The sequence below is a fragment of the Capra hircus genome, chromosome 3 (assembly GCF_001704415.2).
Source record: "Capra hircus breed San Clemente chromosome 3, ASM170441v1, whole genome shotgun sequence".
In the NCBI taxonomy this organism is placed as follows: Eukaryota; Metazoa; Chordata; class Mammalia; order Artiodactyla; family Bovidae; genus Capra; species Capra hircus.
Window position 1 is genome coordinate 77,012,592 of NC_030810.1, and position 18,326 is coordinate 77,030,917.

Consider the following 18,326-nt stretch of genomic DNA (forward strand, 5'->3'; position numbering starts at 1 on the left):
GATGCAAAGAAATGTGACAATATTCAGGTATCTGCTTCCTGAATGTTTCAAATTCTAATCTACAATCACTGTTGATACCCAGAGAAGAGAATTAAATTTCCTGTGAAAAGGTAAAAAAAATAAAACAACTCAGCAGTTAGAAAAAGAACAGAAAGATAGCTATATGCCAGCTTAACACCAAATATAAGGATAACAAGAAAAAAGAGTAGAAAATGAAAATCTGAAAACTTATCTGAATCTGAAAACATTGAGCAATTTCATCTGTATATTAATATTGATCACTTTTGCTGAATCACTTTTGCATATTTGGATGAAGAAACTGGTTAATTTTTCTGTTTTTACTAATAACGTAGTATCCTTTGGAGCTTAGCATAGTCTGTAAAAATCATCAGAAGCTTCTGATTCAGCATCACATTCCCTCTGACCTTCAGTCTGCATTACTAAACAATGTCTCCTGAGCTTGTCAAATTTGCCCAAGATGACCTTGTTCTATTCATGTGTACATGGGTTACAGAGATATGATTGCTCTGAAAAATGGTTTCAGCCTCACACAGTCTCACTGTTTTTAAGCAGAGTGCAGCATATAAGTGATCCACATACATATGACCAGACAACAAATGGACTGGAACAATGGACTGGTTCAAAATTGGGAAAGGAGAACATCAAGGCTGTATGTTGTCACCCTGCTTATTATTTAACTTATATACAGAGTACATTACGTAAATGCCAGGCTGGATGAATCACAAGCTGGAATCAAGATTGCCATCAGAAATATCAATGACCTCCAATATGCAGATGATACTACTCCAATGGCAGAAAGTAAAGAGGAACTAAAGGGCCTCTTGATAAGGATGAAAGAGGAGAGTGAAAAAGCTGGCTTAACATTCTTAACATTCAAAAAACTAAGATCATGGCATCTGCTCCCATCACTTCATGGCAAGCAGATATAGAAAAAGTGGAAAAAGTGATAGACTTTATTTTCTTGGACTCCAGATCACTGAGGACGGTGACTGCAGCCATGAAATTAAAAGATGCTTACCTGTTGGAAGGAAAGCTATGATAAAACTAGACAACATATTAAAAACCAAAAACATCACTTAGCCGACAAAGGTCCACATAGTCAAAGCTATGGTTTTTTCAGTAGTAATGTATGGAGATGAGAGATGGACCATAAAGAAAGCTGACCATTGAAGAACCGATGCTTTCGAATTGTGGTGTTGGAGAAGACTCCTGAGAGTCCCCTAACAGCATGAAGATCAACCAGTCGGTCCTGAAGAAAATCAACCCTAAATATTTATTGGAAGGACTGATGCTGAAGCTGAAGCTCCAATACTTTGTCCACTTGATGCAAAGAACTGACTTATTTGAAAAGACCCTGATGCTGGGAAAGATTGAGGGCAGGAGGAGAAGGGGATGACAGAGGACGAGATGGTTGGATGGCAGGCATCACTGACTCAATGGACATTAGTTTGTGCAAACTCCAGGAGATGCTGAAGGACAGGGAAGCCTGGCGTGCTGCAGTCCATGGGGTCGCAGAGTTGGACACAACTGAGGTACTAAACAACAACAAAAATAATGAAAGCAACAATGACCTATGGGGCAACTGTATTTTGTTCCCCAATACAAAGGAACTAAAAAATGAAATCCCTGAATTGATAATGTCCAGGTTGACATGTTTTGTTTTGCAGTTTTGTTTGGTTGCTTTGCACTCTACCAGTTAAAAAAAGAAATGTCTGTGATTTATGTGTATGTTTGTTAATAAACATATTCATTGTACTATTGTACAATGTGAACACTATTAAAATAGAAATTTTTAGTGAGATAAAATAAATCTAAATAGAAAGTTCTAACATTGTTTTCTGTATCCCTGGACTATCTTACAATATGTACACCTTCATTGGAAGAACACTGTCCTAAAGCACTAAGTTATCAAACCACGGTATACAGAACAATCACCTGAAATGCTTGTCAAAATGCAGATTCCAAGCATAAACAACAGATATTCAGTGAGTCTGGGATGGAGCTCAGGAATGTGCATTTCAGCAGTCATTCCAGGTGGTTTTGAAGCAGGTTATTTGATCCTCACACTTTGGAAAATACCACAAAACATGATAGAGACTCTCCCTACCATGCCATGACCATAGCAACACCAGCAGAAGAGGGAGATAAAACAATCCTCTATTCTGCACATGTATCATCCATGAACTCGGTTTTTCCAGGAAAATACTAATTAATTAAAATACTGTTTCTGTCAGAAAATGCATTCTAATTTCTACAATGCTGGACTAAGAAGAAACAGTTGTCATCACCATACACCCAAAAACACACATAACTTATAGTACAATGGAATTCACCTATTTAAATGCACCTGCTTCCCTGGTGGCTCAGAGATTAAAGCATCTGCCTGCAATGCAGGAGACCTGGGTTCGATCCCTGGGTCAGGAAGATCCCCTGGAGAAGGAAATGGCAACCCACCCCAGTATTCTTGCCTGGAGAATCCCATGGATGGAGGAGCCTGGTGGGCTACAGTCCATGGGGTCACAAAGAGTCAGACACGACTGAGCGACTTCGCTTGTGTATACTATCTGTCACTTGTGTGGTACATGTGTACAATGGAATATTACTCAGCCATAAAAAGGAATGCATGTGAGTCAGTTCTAATGAAGTGAATGAATTTAGAGCCTATTATACAGAGTGAAGTAAGTCAGAAAGAGAAAAACAGACATCATATATTAATGCATATGTGTGAAATCTAGAAAGACGGTACTGCTGAATCTATTTGCAGAGCAACAGTGGAGATGCAGACATAGAGAACAGACTTATGGACACAGGGGATGCAGGGAGGAAGGAGAGGGTGGGACAAATGGAGAGAGTAGCAGGGAAACATATACACTACAATATGTAAAATAGCCAGTGAGAATTAGTTGTATGACTCAGGAAGTTCAAACTGGTGCTCTGTGACTACCTAAAGGGGTGGGAGGTGGGAGGAAGATTCAAGAGGAAGGGGAAATATGTATACCTATGACTGACTCATGCTGATGTATGGCAGAAACCAACACAATATTGTAAAGCAATTATTCTTCAATTAAAAATAAAGAAATTTTTAAAAATAAATGATACTTTTTCTTTTAAAGTATGAGTTTTTTAAAAATGCAAACTGTTAAATCTTCTAGCAATGTAAGGCATCCATTCAAGTTGATAATCATTTTTGGAGTACCTATGACATTCTGGGCACCAAAGGAAGTAGCTGGATATGAGGAAAAGGGCACAGCATTTGTAATTGGAATCAACTTGGGTTTAACTCCTGAGTCTGCTACTTGTGTGATTTTGAACAAATCGCTTCACCTTTCTAGGCTCTAGTTCTCTTATCTCTACAAACGGGCAATATAATATCTATTCATAAGATCTCTGTGAGGGCTTCCCTGGTGGCTCAGTGGTAAAGAATCCACCTGCCAATGCAGGCTTCAATCCCAGATTTCACATGCTGCAGGGCAATTAAGCCTGGGCACCACAACTATTGAGCCTGTGCTCTAGAGCCCAGGACCACAACTACTGAACCCTTGCGCTGCAGCTACTGAAGCCTTCACACCCTTGAGCCCATGCTCTGTAACCCGAGAAGACACCCCAGTAAGAACCCTGCACACCACAAAGGGAGAGTAGCCCCCGCTCATCACAGCTGGAGAAAAGCCCACGCAGCAAGGAAGACCCAGCACAGTCAGTAAATAAATAAACAAAAATTAAAATAACATAGAAACCTTAAAAGAAAGTTTTAATAAATTGTATTTCTTAAACTGTTTAGTTTTAAAAAAAATCTTCTATAAGAAATAATGAGATACATACAATTTATTGTAAGTGACAGCTGCGGATAACAATAATACAATTACCTGCACTTTAGTAATATGTTTTAAAATGCAAATATTTGAGTTTTTCCTCATAAAAAATTCATTTCCTACATTTCCCATGTTAGAAGGTATTGAACACTGAGGCTGTGAGCTCAAAGAGTTTAGGTTCATAGTCCAACTCCACTGTTTACTTGTCTGGGCAAATGACCTAACCTCTCAAAGCCTGTCTCTTTCCAGGTAAAACAGGAATAATAATAATAATGCATATCTTGTGTAGGTTTCTATAAAGAGAAAATGTAAACCTTAATGGTAATGCTGAGCCAACAACTGGCCTCATTATGTACTAGGTAATTTTACCCATTATTATCATTTAACCAAAGTTATTTTCAAGCTACATTTGCTGTTATTGGTGCAAGTAAGAATACACGATTTGCCTAAGACAACCAAACATATCACCCACAACTAAACCTGCAAATATTCCTAAATTTTCTCTAACACTGAGTAGATATGTCATCCTGCTTTAAAACCTTTTGAACCTCTACTTTACCTATAGTATAAAGTCTAAACAACATGATAGAATATAAACTACCATATACAAAACAGATAATTAACAAGGTCCAACTGTATAGCACAGGGAACTATATTTAATATCTTATAATAAGCTATAGTGGAAAGAATCTGAAAAAGAATATTTTTTTTCAGAAATACATGTATAGCTTCAAATATATATCTGAATCACTTTGCTGTACACTAGAAACTAACACAACACTGTAAATCAACTGTACTTCAATTAAAGATAAATAATCACATGATAGACTATGCAAGCAAGGCTTTTCACAGTTTTGCCCACACCACATTTCTGTTCCTCCTCCTCTTTTACCCTCATTCTTCCATTCTATGCGCCCAGTGCCTCACCACTTTCAGAGTAGGCCATATGCTCCAAGTTTGGGGATATTAAGTTTGGGAGATGAGTCACTAACTACAACATTACCTTGGCATTTCCTGCAACTCTTCAGAATATCATTAGCTAAGACCTTAAACATAAATCTATTTATTCTTTTTAATGTGTTTCAATACCTACCAGGGCTGTATTAAAGATAAACTAAACATTCAAACTCAAAACTTCCTTGAGCTATACCTGGCATCAGACTGACTTAGAAGGCTGTGAGACAGGAAACACAGTACACCTGCAGGGCACCATGAGGCATCCTTTTTCAAAGGGAGGTCCTGTAGAAGCTTACTCAGCTGTTAAGGAGTTATTCCCTTTACCCCTCTCTTCCACCCTGGAGAAAGCTCAGGTCCAAGGAGATGAGATTCATATTGGACAGGTCATCCACAAGAGCCAATATCTCCTGCAAAAACCCCACATAGTCCTGCCTTTAGGGTCCCTGCAAGGAAACTGCCAAAGTCACTACATCCAAGGAAGCTCAAAGATCCAGCTGTTGATCAGGTATTTATAGTTTTTCCTGGTCCAAATGCAGTTTACCAGCCAGAAATCAATTTTATTGTGTTGCCTTATAACATAGTTGACACTACCTTTACCTAGTTTCCAGGGAAACAAAGCTGGAAGGTCAACTGAAGTCAAACTGTCAGGCAAAGATGGAAACGAGTTTGATAACTCTTTATCCACAAATGCATATCTCAAAAAAAGAGCAATTACCATAGTCTCTCCAAAAAAAAGAGGGAAAGAAAAAAAAATGAGAGACAAACCTTAAAAAAATAGTTTTTTATCAATATACTTACCATCAGTAGCTGCACCATCTGCTATAAATATGTAGTAGCTTGCATTTAGATCAAATCTATTCTTAACCCCAGGAAGGGTAATGTTTCTTCTGAAAGAACACTGCATAACACCATCCGCCAACCTCCAAGCCATGTGCTCAAGAGGATCCTGCAAACACATACAATGGGTCTTCTCAGCACATTCCAAATATTTGCTAAAAATAAGATGTGATCAAAATCCTGGACCTGTTCAATTTCCTTTCTCTAAGATCCTCTGTGCATGTTTTGTCTGCAGTGTCATTGTTTTTCCACTTCCTCTTTGAAGAGTACAAGAAACACATTCTCCCAGTATTTGTGTTTATCCCACTTGGCAAAAATAGTATTTTTACTACCGAGGCTAGAAACTTTGGCAGATGCACTAACTCCATCTGGCCCCTAATATACAATCAACAACACTAAAGAAATACTTAGCAAGTAATACACTGGTACCCAAAATGCAACTTGTGAGAAGCTGTAACCTCACAAGAAAGCTATGCAGAGAACATGTCACTAGGTGGTAGCTACTGCCCCTTCAGAATTCATTTGCTTGTCAATTGCCGTGTCAAAATGACACTTCTCTACCAGAAATAGGCCACATGTGGCACAGATGTCAACACTGGGCACGAGACAATTGCCCAAGGCACTGAACCAGCACCTACCATATATCCACCTCTTTCTCATCAGTCAAGAAATTCTGTGTCACTAATGATCCTAAAGCTGAAACTCCAGTACTTTGGCCACCTCATGCCAAGAGTTGACTCATTGGAAAAGACTCTGATGCTGGGAGGGATTGGGGGCAGGAGGAGAAGGGGACGACAGAGGATGAGATGGCTGGATGGCATCACTGACTCGATGAACGTGAGTCTGAGTGAACTCCGGGAGTTGTAATGGACAGGGAGGCCTGGCATGCTGCAATTCATGGGGTCGCAAAGAGTCAGACACGACTGAGCGACTGAACTGAACTGAACAAACCTCTTAAAAATCTGTCTACAAGCTTTTTTGACCTTCTTAACAAATGATAAAATATTTTTAACAGATGCAATAGAAAAGTATTTAAGTGAAACAAATAAGAATTCATCTTTTACTAAAAAAGAAAACTTTCCTGTGCTTTCTAAAGCATAGAAAAGGGGTATGGTAACTGTAGTTTACATTACTGGACTGTATACTGGAAATCTGCTAAGAGAGTAGATTTCAGCTGTTCTCATCACAAAAAAAGAAAAAGGTAACTGAGGCAATGGATATATTGTTTAGCCTGATTTTAGCAATCATTTCACTATGGAGAGGGGTATAAAAACATCATGCTATACACCTTAAATACAAACAATTTACACATATATATAATAAAATGCAAAAAGGTATCTCCCAGACTGTAAGATAAGAACTCTGCTACCAGAGCCCTGTTTGGTCTTTGCTGCTAGCTGCAGGTTTGGAAGCTATTTTGCACCACAGCCATGGCACCGTCAGCCATATAGCCAGAAGATGGACCAACCAGGTGGACAATTCCAGAATCTTCACACCTACCCCAGAATCCATGATAGGGTGACTTCGCCCTGTCAAATGGGAAGGTTGTATGTGGACAATCTGATCTTCAAGAATACACACATAAGCATCATCATCACCCTGAAAAACAATGACAAATGAAAAAAAGGTCAAGGGAATTTCAACAAGGGAGCATTCTTTGTCAGTCGAATTCTTATCTTTCCTTTAATCTCCAATATTCCTAAAAATTAAATCTTATTTAAAGTGATTATCAGACAGCAGACTGCATCCTTAAAGTGCATTTAAGTTATGGTACAAATGAATGACAGGGCTTCCTCTTGTGGTTCAGTGGTTAAGGAATCCACCTCCCAATGCAGGAGACGTGGATTCAACCTCTGGGTCGGGAAGATCCTCTGGAGAATGAAATAGCAACCCACTCCAGTATTCTTGCCTGGAGAATCTCATGGACAAGGAGACTGGTGGGCTACAGTCCATGGGGTCACAAAGAGTTGGACATGACTTAGCAATAAACACCACTACCACCACCAAAAATATAATATGGGTTTTAAGTTATTGTGTACAGTTTTGGTTCTTTCATCTATTCTAAATTGTTCTCCATAAACTATCTAACAAGGTCTTTAATCAGCTTTTGTCACTAAATTCCTTAAACAAGACCCAAGACTAACAAGCTATAATTAAAGTCTTGTTAAAAACACCAATATAATTTTCTAACATTTGTAAAATTTACAAAAAATTTTAAATTTCTTGTAAAAAGTTCCAGTTTTTACATATAAGTACATAACATTAGCAAAGCAGTTCCCTGTTACACATCTTCTACTCAAATCAGAATTGGTGCAACCCAAGAAATTTGGAGTTGTCATAATTTAAATCACTACACACTATGGCACACAGACCAACTTTAGCCTGATGCCTGTTCTTGTACAGGCCACAAGCTGAGGATGGTGTTTACATATCTAAATGGTTTTTTAAGAATGATATTTCATGATAAGTGAAAATACATTAAATCCAAATTTCAGTGCCTATAAATAAAGTTTGACTGGAACACAGCCACACATACTAATTTACAGCAGTCTGCAGCTGCTTTAGCACTATAAAAGAGCTGAGTAACTACAAAGAGACCATGCGGCCCACAGATTCTGAAGTCATTGCTATCTAACCTTCTGCAGAAAAAGTTGGCTGATCTCTGATTTAAACAAACAATGTGTATTTTCTAGAATGTTTATCATCAATGAAACAACAGAATTTTCTTGTTATTTCAACCAAAATTTAATACAGCAAAATGGTTGATTTTGAGGCAAACTGAGGGTAAGTCAACTAAGTCATTAAGGCAAACCTCTCAAATACTGGTGAGGAGATGAGGATGAAGGAGAGGTAACTCTCGGTTTTCATGGCTCTACAGTGAGGGGAAGAGAAGGTGTTATGACAACCTTATGCTCCAGGCAGCTGTAGAAACCCCAAATTTGGAGCATGGTAGAACACACATGAGAAGTTCCAACCAAACCCCAGAATTAGACAGAACCTCCTACCCCTGTTTGCTCCTCTCAGTTCCAGCATTTAGAATGCACTCTATAAGAAAATATCAAGTGAGAGAAACAAAGATGACAACATAGTACTTATGATCAAAGACTGTGTTTTAATAGAGGAGACAATTAAAATAGTATGTGAAATATGATAAAATAGAGATTTAAACAAGGTGCTATAGAAAGACAAATTGGGTAGGGTCAAAGGATTGAAAAAGGCTTATCAGAAAAGATAGCATTAACCATGCTTCGGAGAATAAAAAAATACACGCGGATAAGGTAGAGCTGCAATTAAGGGGAAGGGAACTTCTAGGACCAAAGATACAGAAATATAAAAAGTACATGGAAACTTCAGGAAACAGGTAACATAAAGCTAAAACATATACAGGACAAGGCCAGAAATACCAACAAGGACTTTGAAAAGTTTTGAAAATATGTTAAAGAAAACAATATTTTCCTGTAACTACTAAAGGTTCACCAATGCTTTGGGGGCTAGGATTGAGATTACCTCAAATATGGTCTAAAATCATAACCTGAATCTATTGTAAAAATTGTGGGACATTCTACAAAACAACCAGCCAGGAAAAAAATCAAGAAAAAAGGTAGGGTAAACATTCTAAAGAAAAGGAGATTAAAGAGATATAACAATTAAATGCACTGAGTGATAACTGATTAGTCTGGATTAGAGATTTTATATATATATGTATACATGACTTTATTGGGACAATTAGGGAAATTTGAATATACATTATATTGAATAAAATTATTATATATTTGATGGTGATATTATGATAATTGTAGGAGAATATCCTTCTTTGGAGATACATGCTGAAAAGGAAACATAAAATGTCATGATAGTAAATTAATTTTCAAATAGTGCAGGGAAAAAAATGTGTGTTAATATACAGTGAAAAAGTTAATCTACACACACACACACACACACACACACGGAAAGAGAGAGAGTGACAGATGCAGGTGAAGGGTTTACTGGTGTTCATTATACTAGTCTCTCAACTTTCGTATAGGTTTAAAACTTTTCAAAACAAAAAGTTATGGTGGGTAAAACAACCTGAGAGGCGAGTAAAAGAGAGGAATCTAAGTCAAAAGTTTTCTTGAACACCAGAGAAGATGGTGGCAGCAGTGAATGAGATAACCAGCCCATAAGTTTCCCAGAGAGTATCTGAAAAGAAGCAAGAGATGAATAACAGTAGTTACTGTTTTACTATTGTTGTTGATCACCAAGAATGGGAAACACAAAAGGATGTTAGAAGGGTAGATAATAAATTCAGTTTGTAGACGATGGCCTGTGTTGTCCAGAACACTCATCTGGAAGTAACCACCCAGAAGCTGGAATTTTCAAACTGGACACACAAGCGAGGGAGCTCCCAGCACTGGGAGCATTCTGGAATTTGAGTGTTAAGAAATTATGTACAGAATAAGACAACACTGCACAAGGGGAAACAGAGAACAGCAGCTAATACAGTGTATATACTTGAATGCTTTATCTCAGAGAACAAAAAAAAAATCTAAGATGAGGGAGACGTGTATATTCTGAATTTCAGTTAAAATTCAGATATTAGCAAATTCTGTTAGAAAAAATATGGAAAGTTGTGTTCTTAATTTTAGTAATGAGGTCTAATAGCAAACCAGAACTGCTATCATTAATGTACAAACCAAATTGAAAAAAGGTATAATTTAGCTTATCTAATCAGTATTCATAACATCAGATACTTTTGGTATTTGAACGTATATGACATACTGATAAGAAATTGCAAGTCATAAAAATATCCTAAGAATTTAAAAATAATCAAAAATAGAAACAACCACTTTACAAATATTTTTGGTGATGATTTATTTCCCCCAATTTAGGCAAACAGGTGTACAGACGATTTTAATCATCAAATAGGCTTGCTCCATAAATTAACTGCACCTGTATAATTAAGTCTTTTTATAAACATGTTTGATGAGTACTATACTAGAAACATAAGATTTCTAAGTAAGGTAAATATATCTTGAATTAGAGGTAAACATTTTTGTGTCACCTATGCCTACGACTTAGAACAGAATTAATTGTTCTACTTGCAGGCTCCTCATCACAACACTCTCTGTAACAATAGTGTCTTTTCCTCTGGCTGACAGATTTTATGTGACCAGAAAAGGAAACACGTTAGTGTACTACTGCAGGGAGTTTTGGAGAAGGCCATAGCACCCCACTCCAGTCCTCCTGCCTGGAAAATCCCATGGACAGAGGGGCCTGGTAGGCTGCCGTCCATGGGGTCTCTAAGAGTCGGACACTTTCACCTTTCACTTTCATGCATTGGAGAAGGCAATGGCAACCCACTCCAGTGTTCTTGCCTGGAGAATCCCAGGGATGGGGGAGCCTGGTGGGCTGCCGTCTATGGGGTCACACAGAGTCGGACATGACTGAAGTGACTTAGCAGTAGCAGCAACAGGGAGTTTGTCTAGAATTCTTTTATTTAAGTGACTAGAATACATATCCAAATGAGTACTCTACCTTACACATGCACCTTAATAAACCTACACTTATTCCAACAAGGCTATCATTGTTAACCCCTGCTGGACTCATCTTCAGAGTTTCCTTCATAGCCAGTTCCATTCACATAACAGGCACTATCACCATCTTTCCTTGTAGCTTTACAGTCACATTTATTTTTAACCCAGCCTCCTCTTGCACCATATGAATAAGGTTCATTTTTGCCAAAATTGAGAACAAAGGGATATGCTGTAGGTATAATGGTAATCACAGAAAGAAAAATGGGGAAAATGTTTTGAAGAATTGCAACATCATTTGATCAAGTATAAAATTTCCCATAAAAGCAACTTTAAAAGGGAAAGAGTCACAATTTTTTTTTATGGTATTTTTAGAAGCCTATTAAATATCTTCTATCTCATAGGTTTAAGGTACAACCTGTGTTGAATGAAAAAAGATAATGAGTGCATTGTGAAACTACATTTTAAAATATACATGTCATATCACATATTGTAATGTCATCCACCCCCAAAAAAGTCACACCTGGCTCCCTGAAATATTTGCAGCCAGCATAACAAGGATTACTGTAATTAGCATGCACTTTGAAGGAAAATATTTGTTCTTCTATCACAGAATCTCAGAGTTCCTTTTCTTTTAAAAAAAAATAATGATTTCCTTAAAAAGTGATGTTTAAAACCTAACAGGAAGAAAACTCTCAAGAAAAGACTCCTTCCCAAAAAAAAAAAAAAAAAGACTCCTTGCATTTGTTAATATGGAAATCAGAGTTCCTTTTCTTTTTTAAAAAATAATGATTTCCTTAAAAAGTGATGTTAAGTTTAAAACCTAACAGGAAGAAAACTCTCAAGAAAAGACTCCTTGCATTTGTTAATGTGGAAATGAGAGGCTTTCTCCATTTGCAGCCACCCCCCTCCACAGTCAGCTCTGCTGGAACAGGATAGACACATGTCCTGGCCTTTATAGCCTTCTTCCTCTCCTGGGAAATCAGAATGCTAGTGCAGGACTCTGTTCTTCCACACCACAGCACAAGGCTGCCACCTACAGAATCTCTTAATCCGTTCAGCACTACCCAAGGAGAGCAGGACATTTTGTAGACCCAGTAAAGAAGCCACTTATGTCTGGAGACACTAGGTTTAATTCCCTGTTGGGGAAATGTGCCATGACCATCAAAATGGGGACAACAAGAGCAGCAATCCAGGCTGTAGTCACTTGAGGAAACTAGGAGTTGAAGAGCATCACAAACAACATGAGACTTTATGAAGAGCAACTTTTTCTTAACTGCACTTCCTGCTATATTGCAGAGACAGAGGTAGACAGATAAAGTGGCAAATCCACTGGAAACAAAATGCTTTTCCTGACTTTCCTCAGGACAGCCTTGTCCTTAGAGATATTAATATGGGATGGCTCAACTCAACGCTGCTTAACTGAGAATCCAAGTTAGTTTCTCTGCCCTCCCTTCCCATTCCTCCCTAAAGTATGAGAATCGGACCCTAGAACAAATGCTAAACTGCTGTTGATTATCACTCACTCCAGTGACTCTCCTTTCACCACCAGTGATGTAAGTGAGAGGTACAAACCATCCATCGGTCATGGGAAAATGCGAAGGATAAATAGCCTTTACTGGGACCGCTCATTTCAACCATCACTGATTGGTCATCTCGTGTGAAGGACAAGAAGACACAGGCACGCTCCTTCTCTGGGTCACAGTTCAAAGGACTCCTGATACAGAACTTCTTGTTCCCACAGTCTGAAGCACTGAACTAGAAAAATGACAGGGGGGGAAAGACTCTTAATTATCAAACAGGCAATTCATCTCCAATGACAGAAGAGCTGCTACCTTGAAGTATGGATTTTAACAAGAATATATTTTCATCATAAGGATTCAAACAAGGGGGAAAAGACCACATCCCAAATTAAAAATTATCAAAGCAGTAGTTAGGTTGTAAACTTTTAAATTTAATTAATATTAATTAAAATTTGGAAGACACAACATTAATTGGACTATAATCACACATGAGTATTAAGATCCCTTTAATACAGAGAATACTTCACATTAATTATGTCTGGAGCAAAGTTTCGAGTAAACTTTGAGAAATTTCTTAGGGAATATTTAAGTCCACATTGACATTCTTGCCTAAAGGATATCCTCTAGCTTTCAGAGATGGAATTTTTAAAACTAAACAAACAAACCATTAGCAAGTTTTTATATTTAGATCCTGGACTCTGCCTCTAGAATTCAAGTTCAGTTTGACATTAAAATAATGTAAGAAAAAAATGGTTACTCCCATATATACCACCGCTCCAATAATAGTAATAACAATTTAGTGGAGAAGAAGCAAAAACAATCTATGATGATTTAATTCAGAGCTTCTTGGTATTGCAAATAAGAAAGACTATTGAAAAATGTCAGCTCTACAGTTTGACAGAGAAAACAAGCAGTCATACTGAGTTAGAATGAGGTGTGACACCACATTTCAGAAGAGAGCTAAACATGAGTTTAAGTAACTAGATTTAATGGGAACTGTACAGGAAAACCCTCATCTCTTCTACTCTAGCAATATTTCTGGCCACCAAACAGGTGTGGGCATTTTCCACATAAGCAATTCTGCAATTCTCTGATGACATAACTTAATGTGCTACAGTTCAACTCTACTCTGACACTATCTGCCTGAAATTGGTGTCAGATCCCACAGGCTGAGGGTTCAGTCCCACAAGACTGCACCCACTTCAGATGCCCATCACAGATACCAATCACAAGCCCCAGGTTGCCACCTGGACTTCGGAATTGTTGGCCATAAACTGGAGGTTCCCAGCACCTCCTCCTTGAGTTAGGTAATTTATAAAGATGTCTCACAGAACTTGGGAAAATAGTTAACTTACTACATTACCAGTCTATTATAAAAGGATAACAGCCCACAAATGGCCAGATGGAAGAGATGTGTAGAGTAAAGCATGCAGGAAGGGGCAGGTGCAGAGCTTCCATGATCCCTCTGAGGCACCAGCCTCCCCGCACCTCCATGTGGTCAGCAACCCAGAAGCTCTCCGAAACCTACACTTTTGGAACTTTTATGGAGGCTCCATCATGTGGGATGGAGAAGAAAATGGTAACCCACTCCAGTATTCTTGCCTGGAGAATCTCATGGACAGAGGAGCCTGACAGGCTACAGTCCATGGGGTCACAAGAGTCGGACATAACTTAGCGACTAAACCACTACCACTATCATGTGGGATGAAGGATCATTAGCTCAGTTTTCAGCCTCTCTCCCTTCTCTGGAGAATGGGGTCAGTGGGCTGAAAGCAGCAAGCTTCTAATCATGGATCAGTGTTTTGGGGGACCAGCCCCCATATAGGAGTCCACCAAGAGTCACCTAGAACAAAAGATACCCCATCATTCAGGAAATTCCAAAGGATTTAGCAGCTCTGTATCAGGAACTAGGGTCAAAAGGCCAACTATTAACAGAAACCAAGCAAAGGCCAATATATATATATATAATTTTTGTTTATTATTTCACAGGAACTTAAAGAGAAAGTATAGTAGAGTGGAGAGAATAAGCCACTAGAAGCCTGGAAACATGGGTTTAGTCTGTCTCTGTTCTCCCCTTTATTCCACCGTTCCATTGTGTTTGCTAAAGAATTTATCTCTCAGGGTCTCCTCTAGCTCTCTACAAGTGCCAACATCCTATGATTCTGAATGAATCTCTCCATAATTGGAGATTATAAACTTGGTACAGAGATACAATAAAAAATCTCCAACAAGAACTAATGCCTTTTTATATGAATATAAGAAAAGATAACAATCTTTTTTTAGATTGTTAATAGATTCCTCCTGGGAAGCTCAGATCCAGACTGACTGGGAATGCCCTAAAGCAACTTTAAAATAAATAAACATTGAGACTAAACAAACTGAGAATTACTGCAAACAACAAATCAAATTGTTTGGTCAAACAAAAGTTCATAATAATGTAATCAAATGGCTCATCACATATTGCATAATGTGGAAAAGAAGGTAAACAAAACAAGACACTATATAGGAGCATAGGAGATTTAGCCTTCCCTATGAGAAAAAAGAGCTATAAAGAGACAAGAAAGTGGAAGGAAGAGAAAAAATGAACTAGTGTTTACTAAATACCTATTAAGTACAAATCAATCAGAAATCTTATATTCATTCTACTGGGTTCTCACAGTAATATATGATTCTATAAGAACTAGATATTATTATTTCTCATTTATTGGTGAAGAAACTGAGACTTTAAGATTTAAATAATTTGTCCAAACTCAAACAGAAATTAGACGAATCAGAATTCAGGCCCAAATTCGTTCTTCTGACTGTAATAACCTTCCTTAAGACATTTTTTGTTATAGTCACTTCTGAATTGAGAAGTCTAATTCATCAGAATTGCTTTCAGTAAAGCCTTTCCAATGTTCGTAACATGAATAACCCTTTCCAAGATGTGTTTTTTTAACTGTACTTCTTTTGAATCAGAGGGCCTAAATAGAATTCTAGATGATGAGCTTGCAAGAGTTCAACCTATAGAATTCTGCAGTACTCATTGGCCTTAGTTGAAATAAAAGTAAAGAATTATATCACCATTTCAAGATTCTACCCCCACACCCCTCCCAGTTTAGCTGAAACCTAAATTTAGCTTCAGCTTTAAACTCCCTCTTCAGGTTTGCTATTTGGCTGTATTTTTAAAAAGAAATTAAACCCTGCTGCTTTAGATTTATTTTCAAATGAAAGCATATCCACTGCTAGTATAGACTACATGTGACTGTCACAACCACACCCTGAACATGTAGGGTCCTGCACTCCTCTTATTCTAACCTATAAGTCATAAAGTTGCAGTGAAGACTCCCTCCTGATTTCCTGACAGGCATTCAAAAACCTGCTACCATAACCCAGGACAGCTACTCCTTTACAAACATCCTCAAGCACAGAACCACAATTTCTAAGGAAGCTGTTCCTTTAGATTGCATTTGATGAAACTATACAAACTCTACTTACTGATCTTGTTAAATGGGAGACTGAAGGTACCGTTGGCATTGGTGCTATTGTAGCTTCAGGTGTTGTAAAAGGAAGTACGTTTGGTTGTGAAATTATAGGACCAGGAATCTTCACCCAGTAGATTTTGTACTTCTCAACGACTGTGGCTCTGAAATGCAGTACCAGCGAGCTTAGAAAGAACCATGATTGTGGCTCATCATAAAGTGAACAACAACAAAAAAAGATAACTAACTAGGGACATACAACCTAATACAGATATATCCTGGATATATTGAGGGTTCAGTTCCAGACAACCACAACAAAGCACATATTATAATCAAGTGAGTCACAGAATTGTGGGCTTTCCAAATGCATATAAAAGTTGTGTTTACACTACACTGTAGTCTATTGAGTATGCAACAGCACTACATCTAAAAAACAATATCTACATCTTAATTTTAAAATTGTTTTATTTGCTAAGTTGTGTCTCACTCTTTTGCGACCCAATGGACTCTAACCCACCAGGCTCCTCTGTCCATGGGATTTCCTAGACAAGAATTCTGGAATGGGTTGCCGTTTCCTCCTGCAGGGAATCTTCCTGACCCAGGGACCAAACTCATATCTCCTGCATTGGCAGGCAGATTCTTTACTACTGAACCACCAGGGAAGCCCAATTTTAAAATACCTTCTTGCTAAAAAAGTACTAACCATCATCAAAGACGTCAGCAAATTATGGTAGCAACATCAATGATCACTGACCACTGATCAATGATCAATGATCATCATAACAAACATAATATTGATGGAAAAGCTTGAAATGTTACGATAATTAACAAAATGTGGCACAGAGACACAAACTGAGAAAATGTGTTGGAAAAATGGTTCCCATAGACTCATTTAATGCAGGGCTGCCACAAACCAATTTGTACAAAACAAACTATCTGTGAAGTCAAATAAAGCAAAGTGCAATAAAACAACAATGCCTAAACTACCTGACAGAATTTTGTAGGAGGCAAATCTCTAATGACTCTCTTCAACCTCATTGCTAAATGAACTTTGACTGTTCTGTCTCTCTTGCCTTACCTGTTCTTTTGGCGTATTCACAGCAGCTATGAATGCCAGACCCGGGGACTGAAGTGCACAGACTTCTACTCCTGACATGTACGTGACATACTACTACTACACTTTTCACAGTGGTCATTAAAATTATTCCAAAAGGCATGTGTAATAAGCAGCTTATGGAGAAGGCCATGGCACCCCACTCCAGTACTCTTGCCTGGAAAATCCCATGGACGGAGGAGCCTGGTAGGCTGCAGTCCATGGGGTCGCTAAGAGTCAGACACGACTGAGCGACTTCACTTTCACTTTTCACTCTCATGCTTTGGAGAAGGAAATGGCAACCCACTCCAGTGTTCTTGTCTGGAGAATCCCAGGGACGGGGGAGCCTGGTGGCCTGCCATCTATGGGGTCGCACAGAGTCGGACGCGGCTGAAGGGACTTAGCAGCAGCAATAAGCAGCTTAAGAGAGAAGCAATACAGAGGCTGCACAAGCAACCATCAGCTCTTACTGGGGCCAAATATCCTTTTTCACATTCCACTCAACACACAGGTGTACGTAGATCAATGTACAAATTGTACACTGTGTACGAAGTGAAGCAGAAAATAGAGACAGGGTAGGAGAGCAATTCTCCCCTTAAATGACATTCATGGCATCCCCCTTTATGACATTCCATTTCCTCACTGCATGTAAGATTAAGAGAGAAGTACTGTTCTAATTCTACTGAATTCCATAATTCTGAGGAACACACAGGATCTTACTTTTCTGACAATCTAATCTGCAAGTAGTAACCATGGAAAGAAAAGTCATTCAAATTTCAGGACTGCTTTTTTTCATATTCTCATACTAATACAGGAACAAAACTTTAAAAAGTATTCATCCATACACCATACAGACTCAAGTTATTCACTGATGGCTCTTATTAGTTTGAAGGCACTACCATTCTTCATTCATTCAACAAATGTCCATTAAGTGTCTATTAGGTCCTCGGTCCTGTGCTAGGTACTCAGTAAATACTGCTGGAAAAAACAAATAAAACCACCACTTACATCAGTAAACTGGTGTCGTTTCTATACCAAACCTCTGACATACTGGTAAATGTTCAGTAGTTATAAAAAAATGATTCAGTCTCTCACTATTTCAATTATACTAGTTA

General features: G+C 38.2%; 1 protein-coding gene across 3 annotated transcripts in view; it reads right to left on the minus strand.

Annotated features, from left to right (window-relative positions):
- FRRS1 (ferric chelate reductase 1) overlaps window positions 1-18,326 on the minus strand; it is a 61,619-nt gene that overhangs the window by 25,269 nt on the left and 18,024 nt on the right. For all 3 annotated transcript variants that reach the window (XM_018045809.1, XM_018045810.1, XM_018045811.1), the window contains exons 5-8: window positions 16,135-16,282; window positions 12,710-12,892; window positions 7,125-7,223; window positions 5,586-5,733 (exon numbers count right to left, since the gene is read on the minus strand). In XM_018045809.1, coding sequence (XP_017901298.1) covers window positions 5,586-5,733; window positions 7,125-7,223; window positions 12,710-12,892; window positions 16,135-16,282 — 578 coding nt within the window. The remainder of the gene's footprint in view (window positions 1-5,585; window positions 5,734-7,124; window positions 7,224-12,709; window positions 12,893-16,134; window positions 16,283-18,326) is intronic.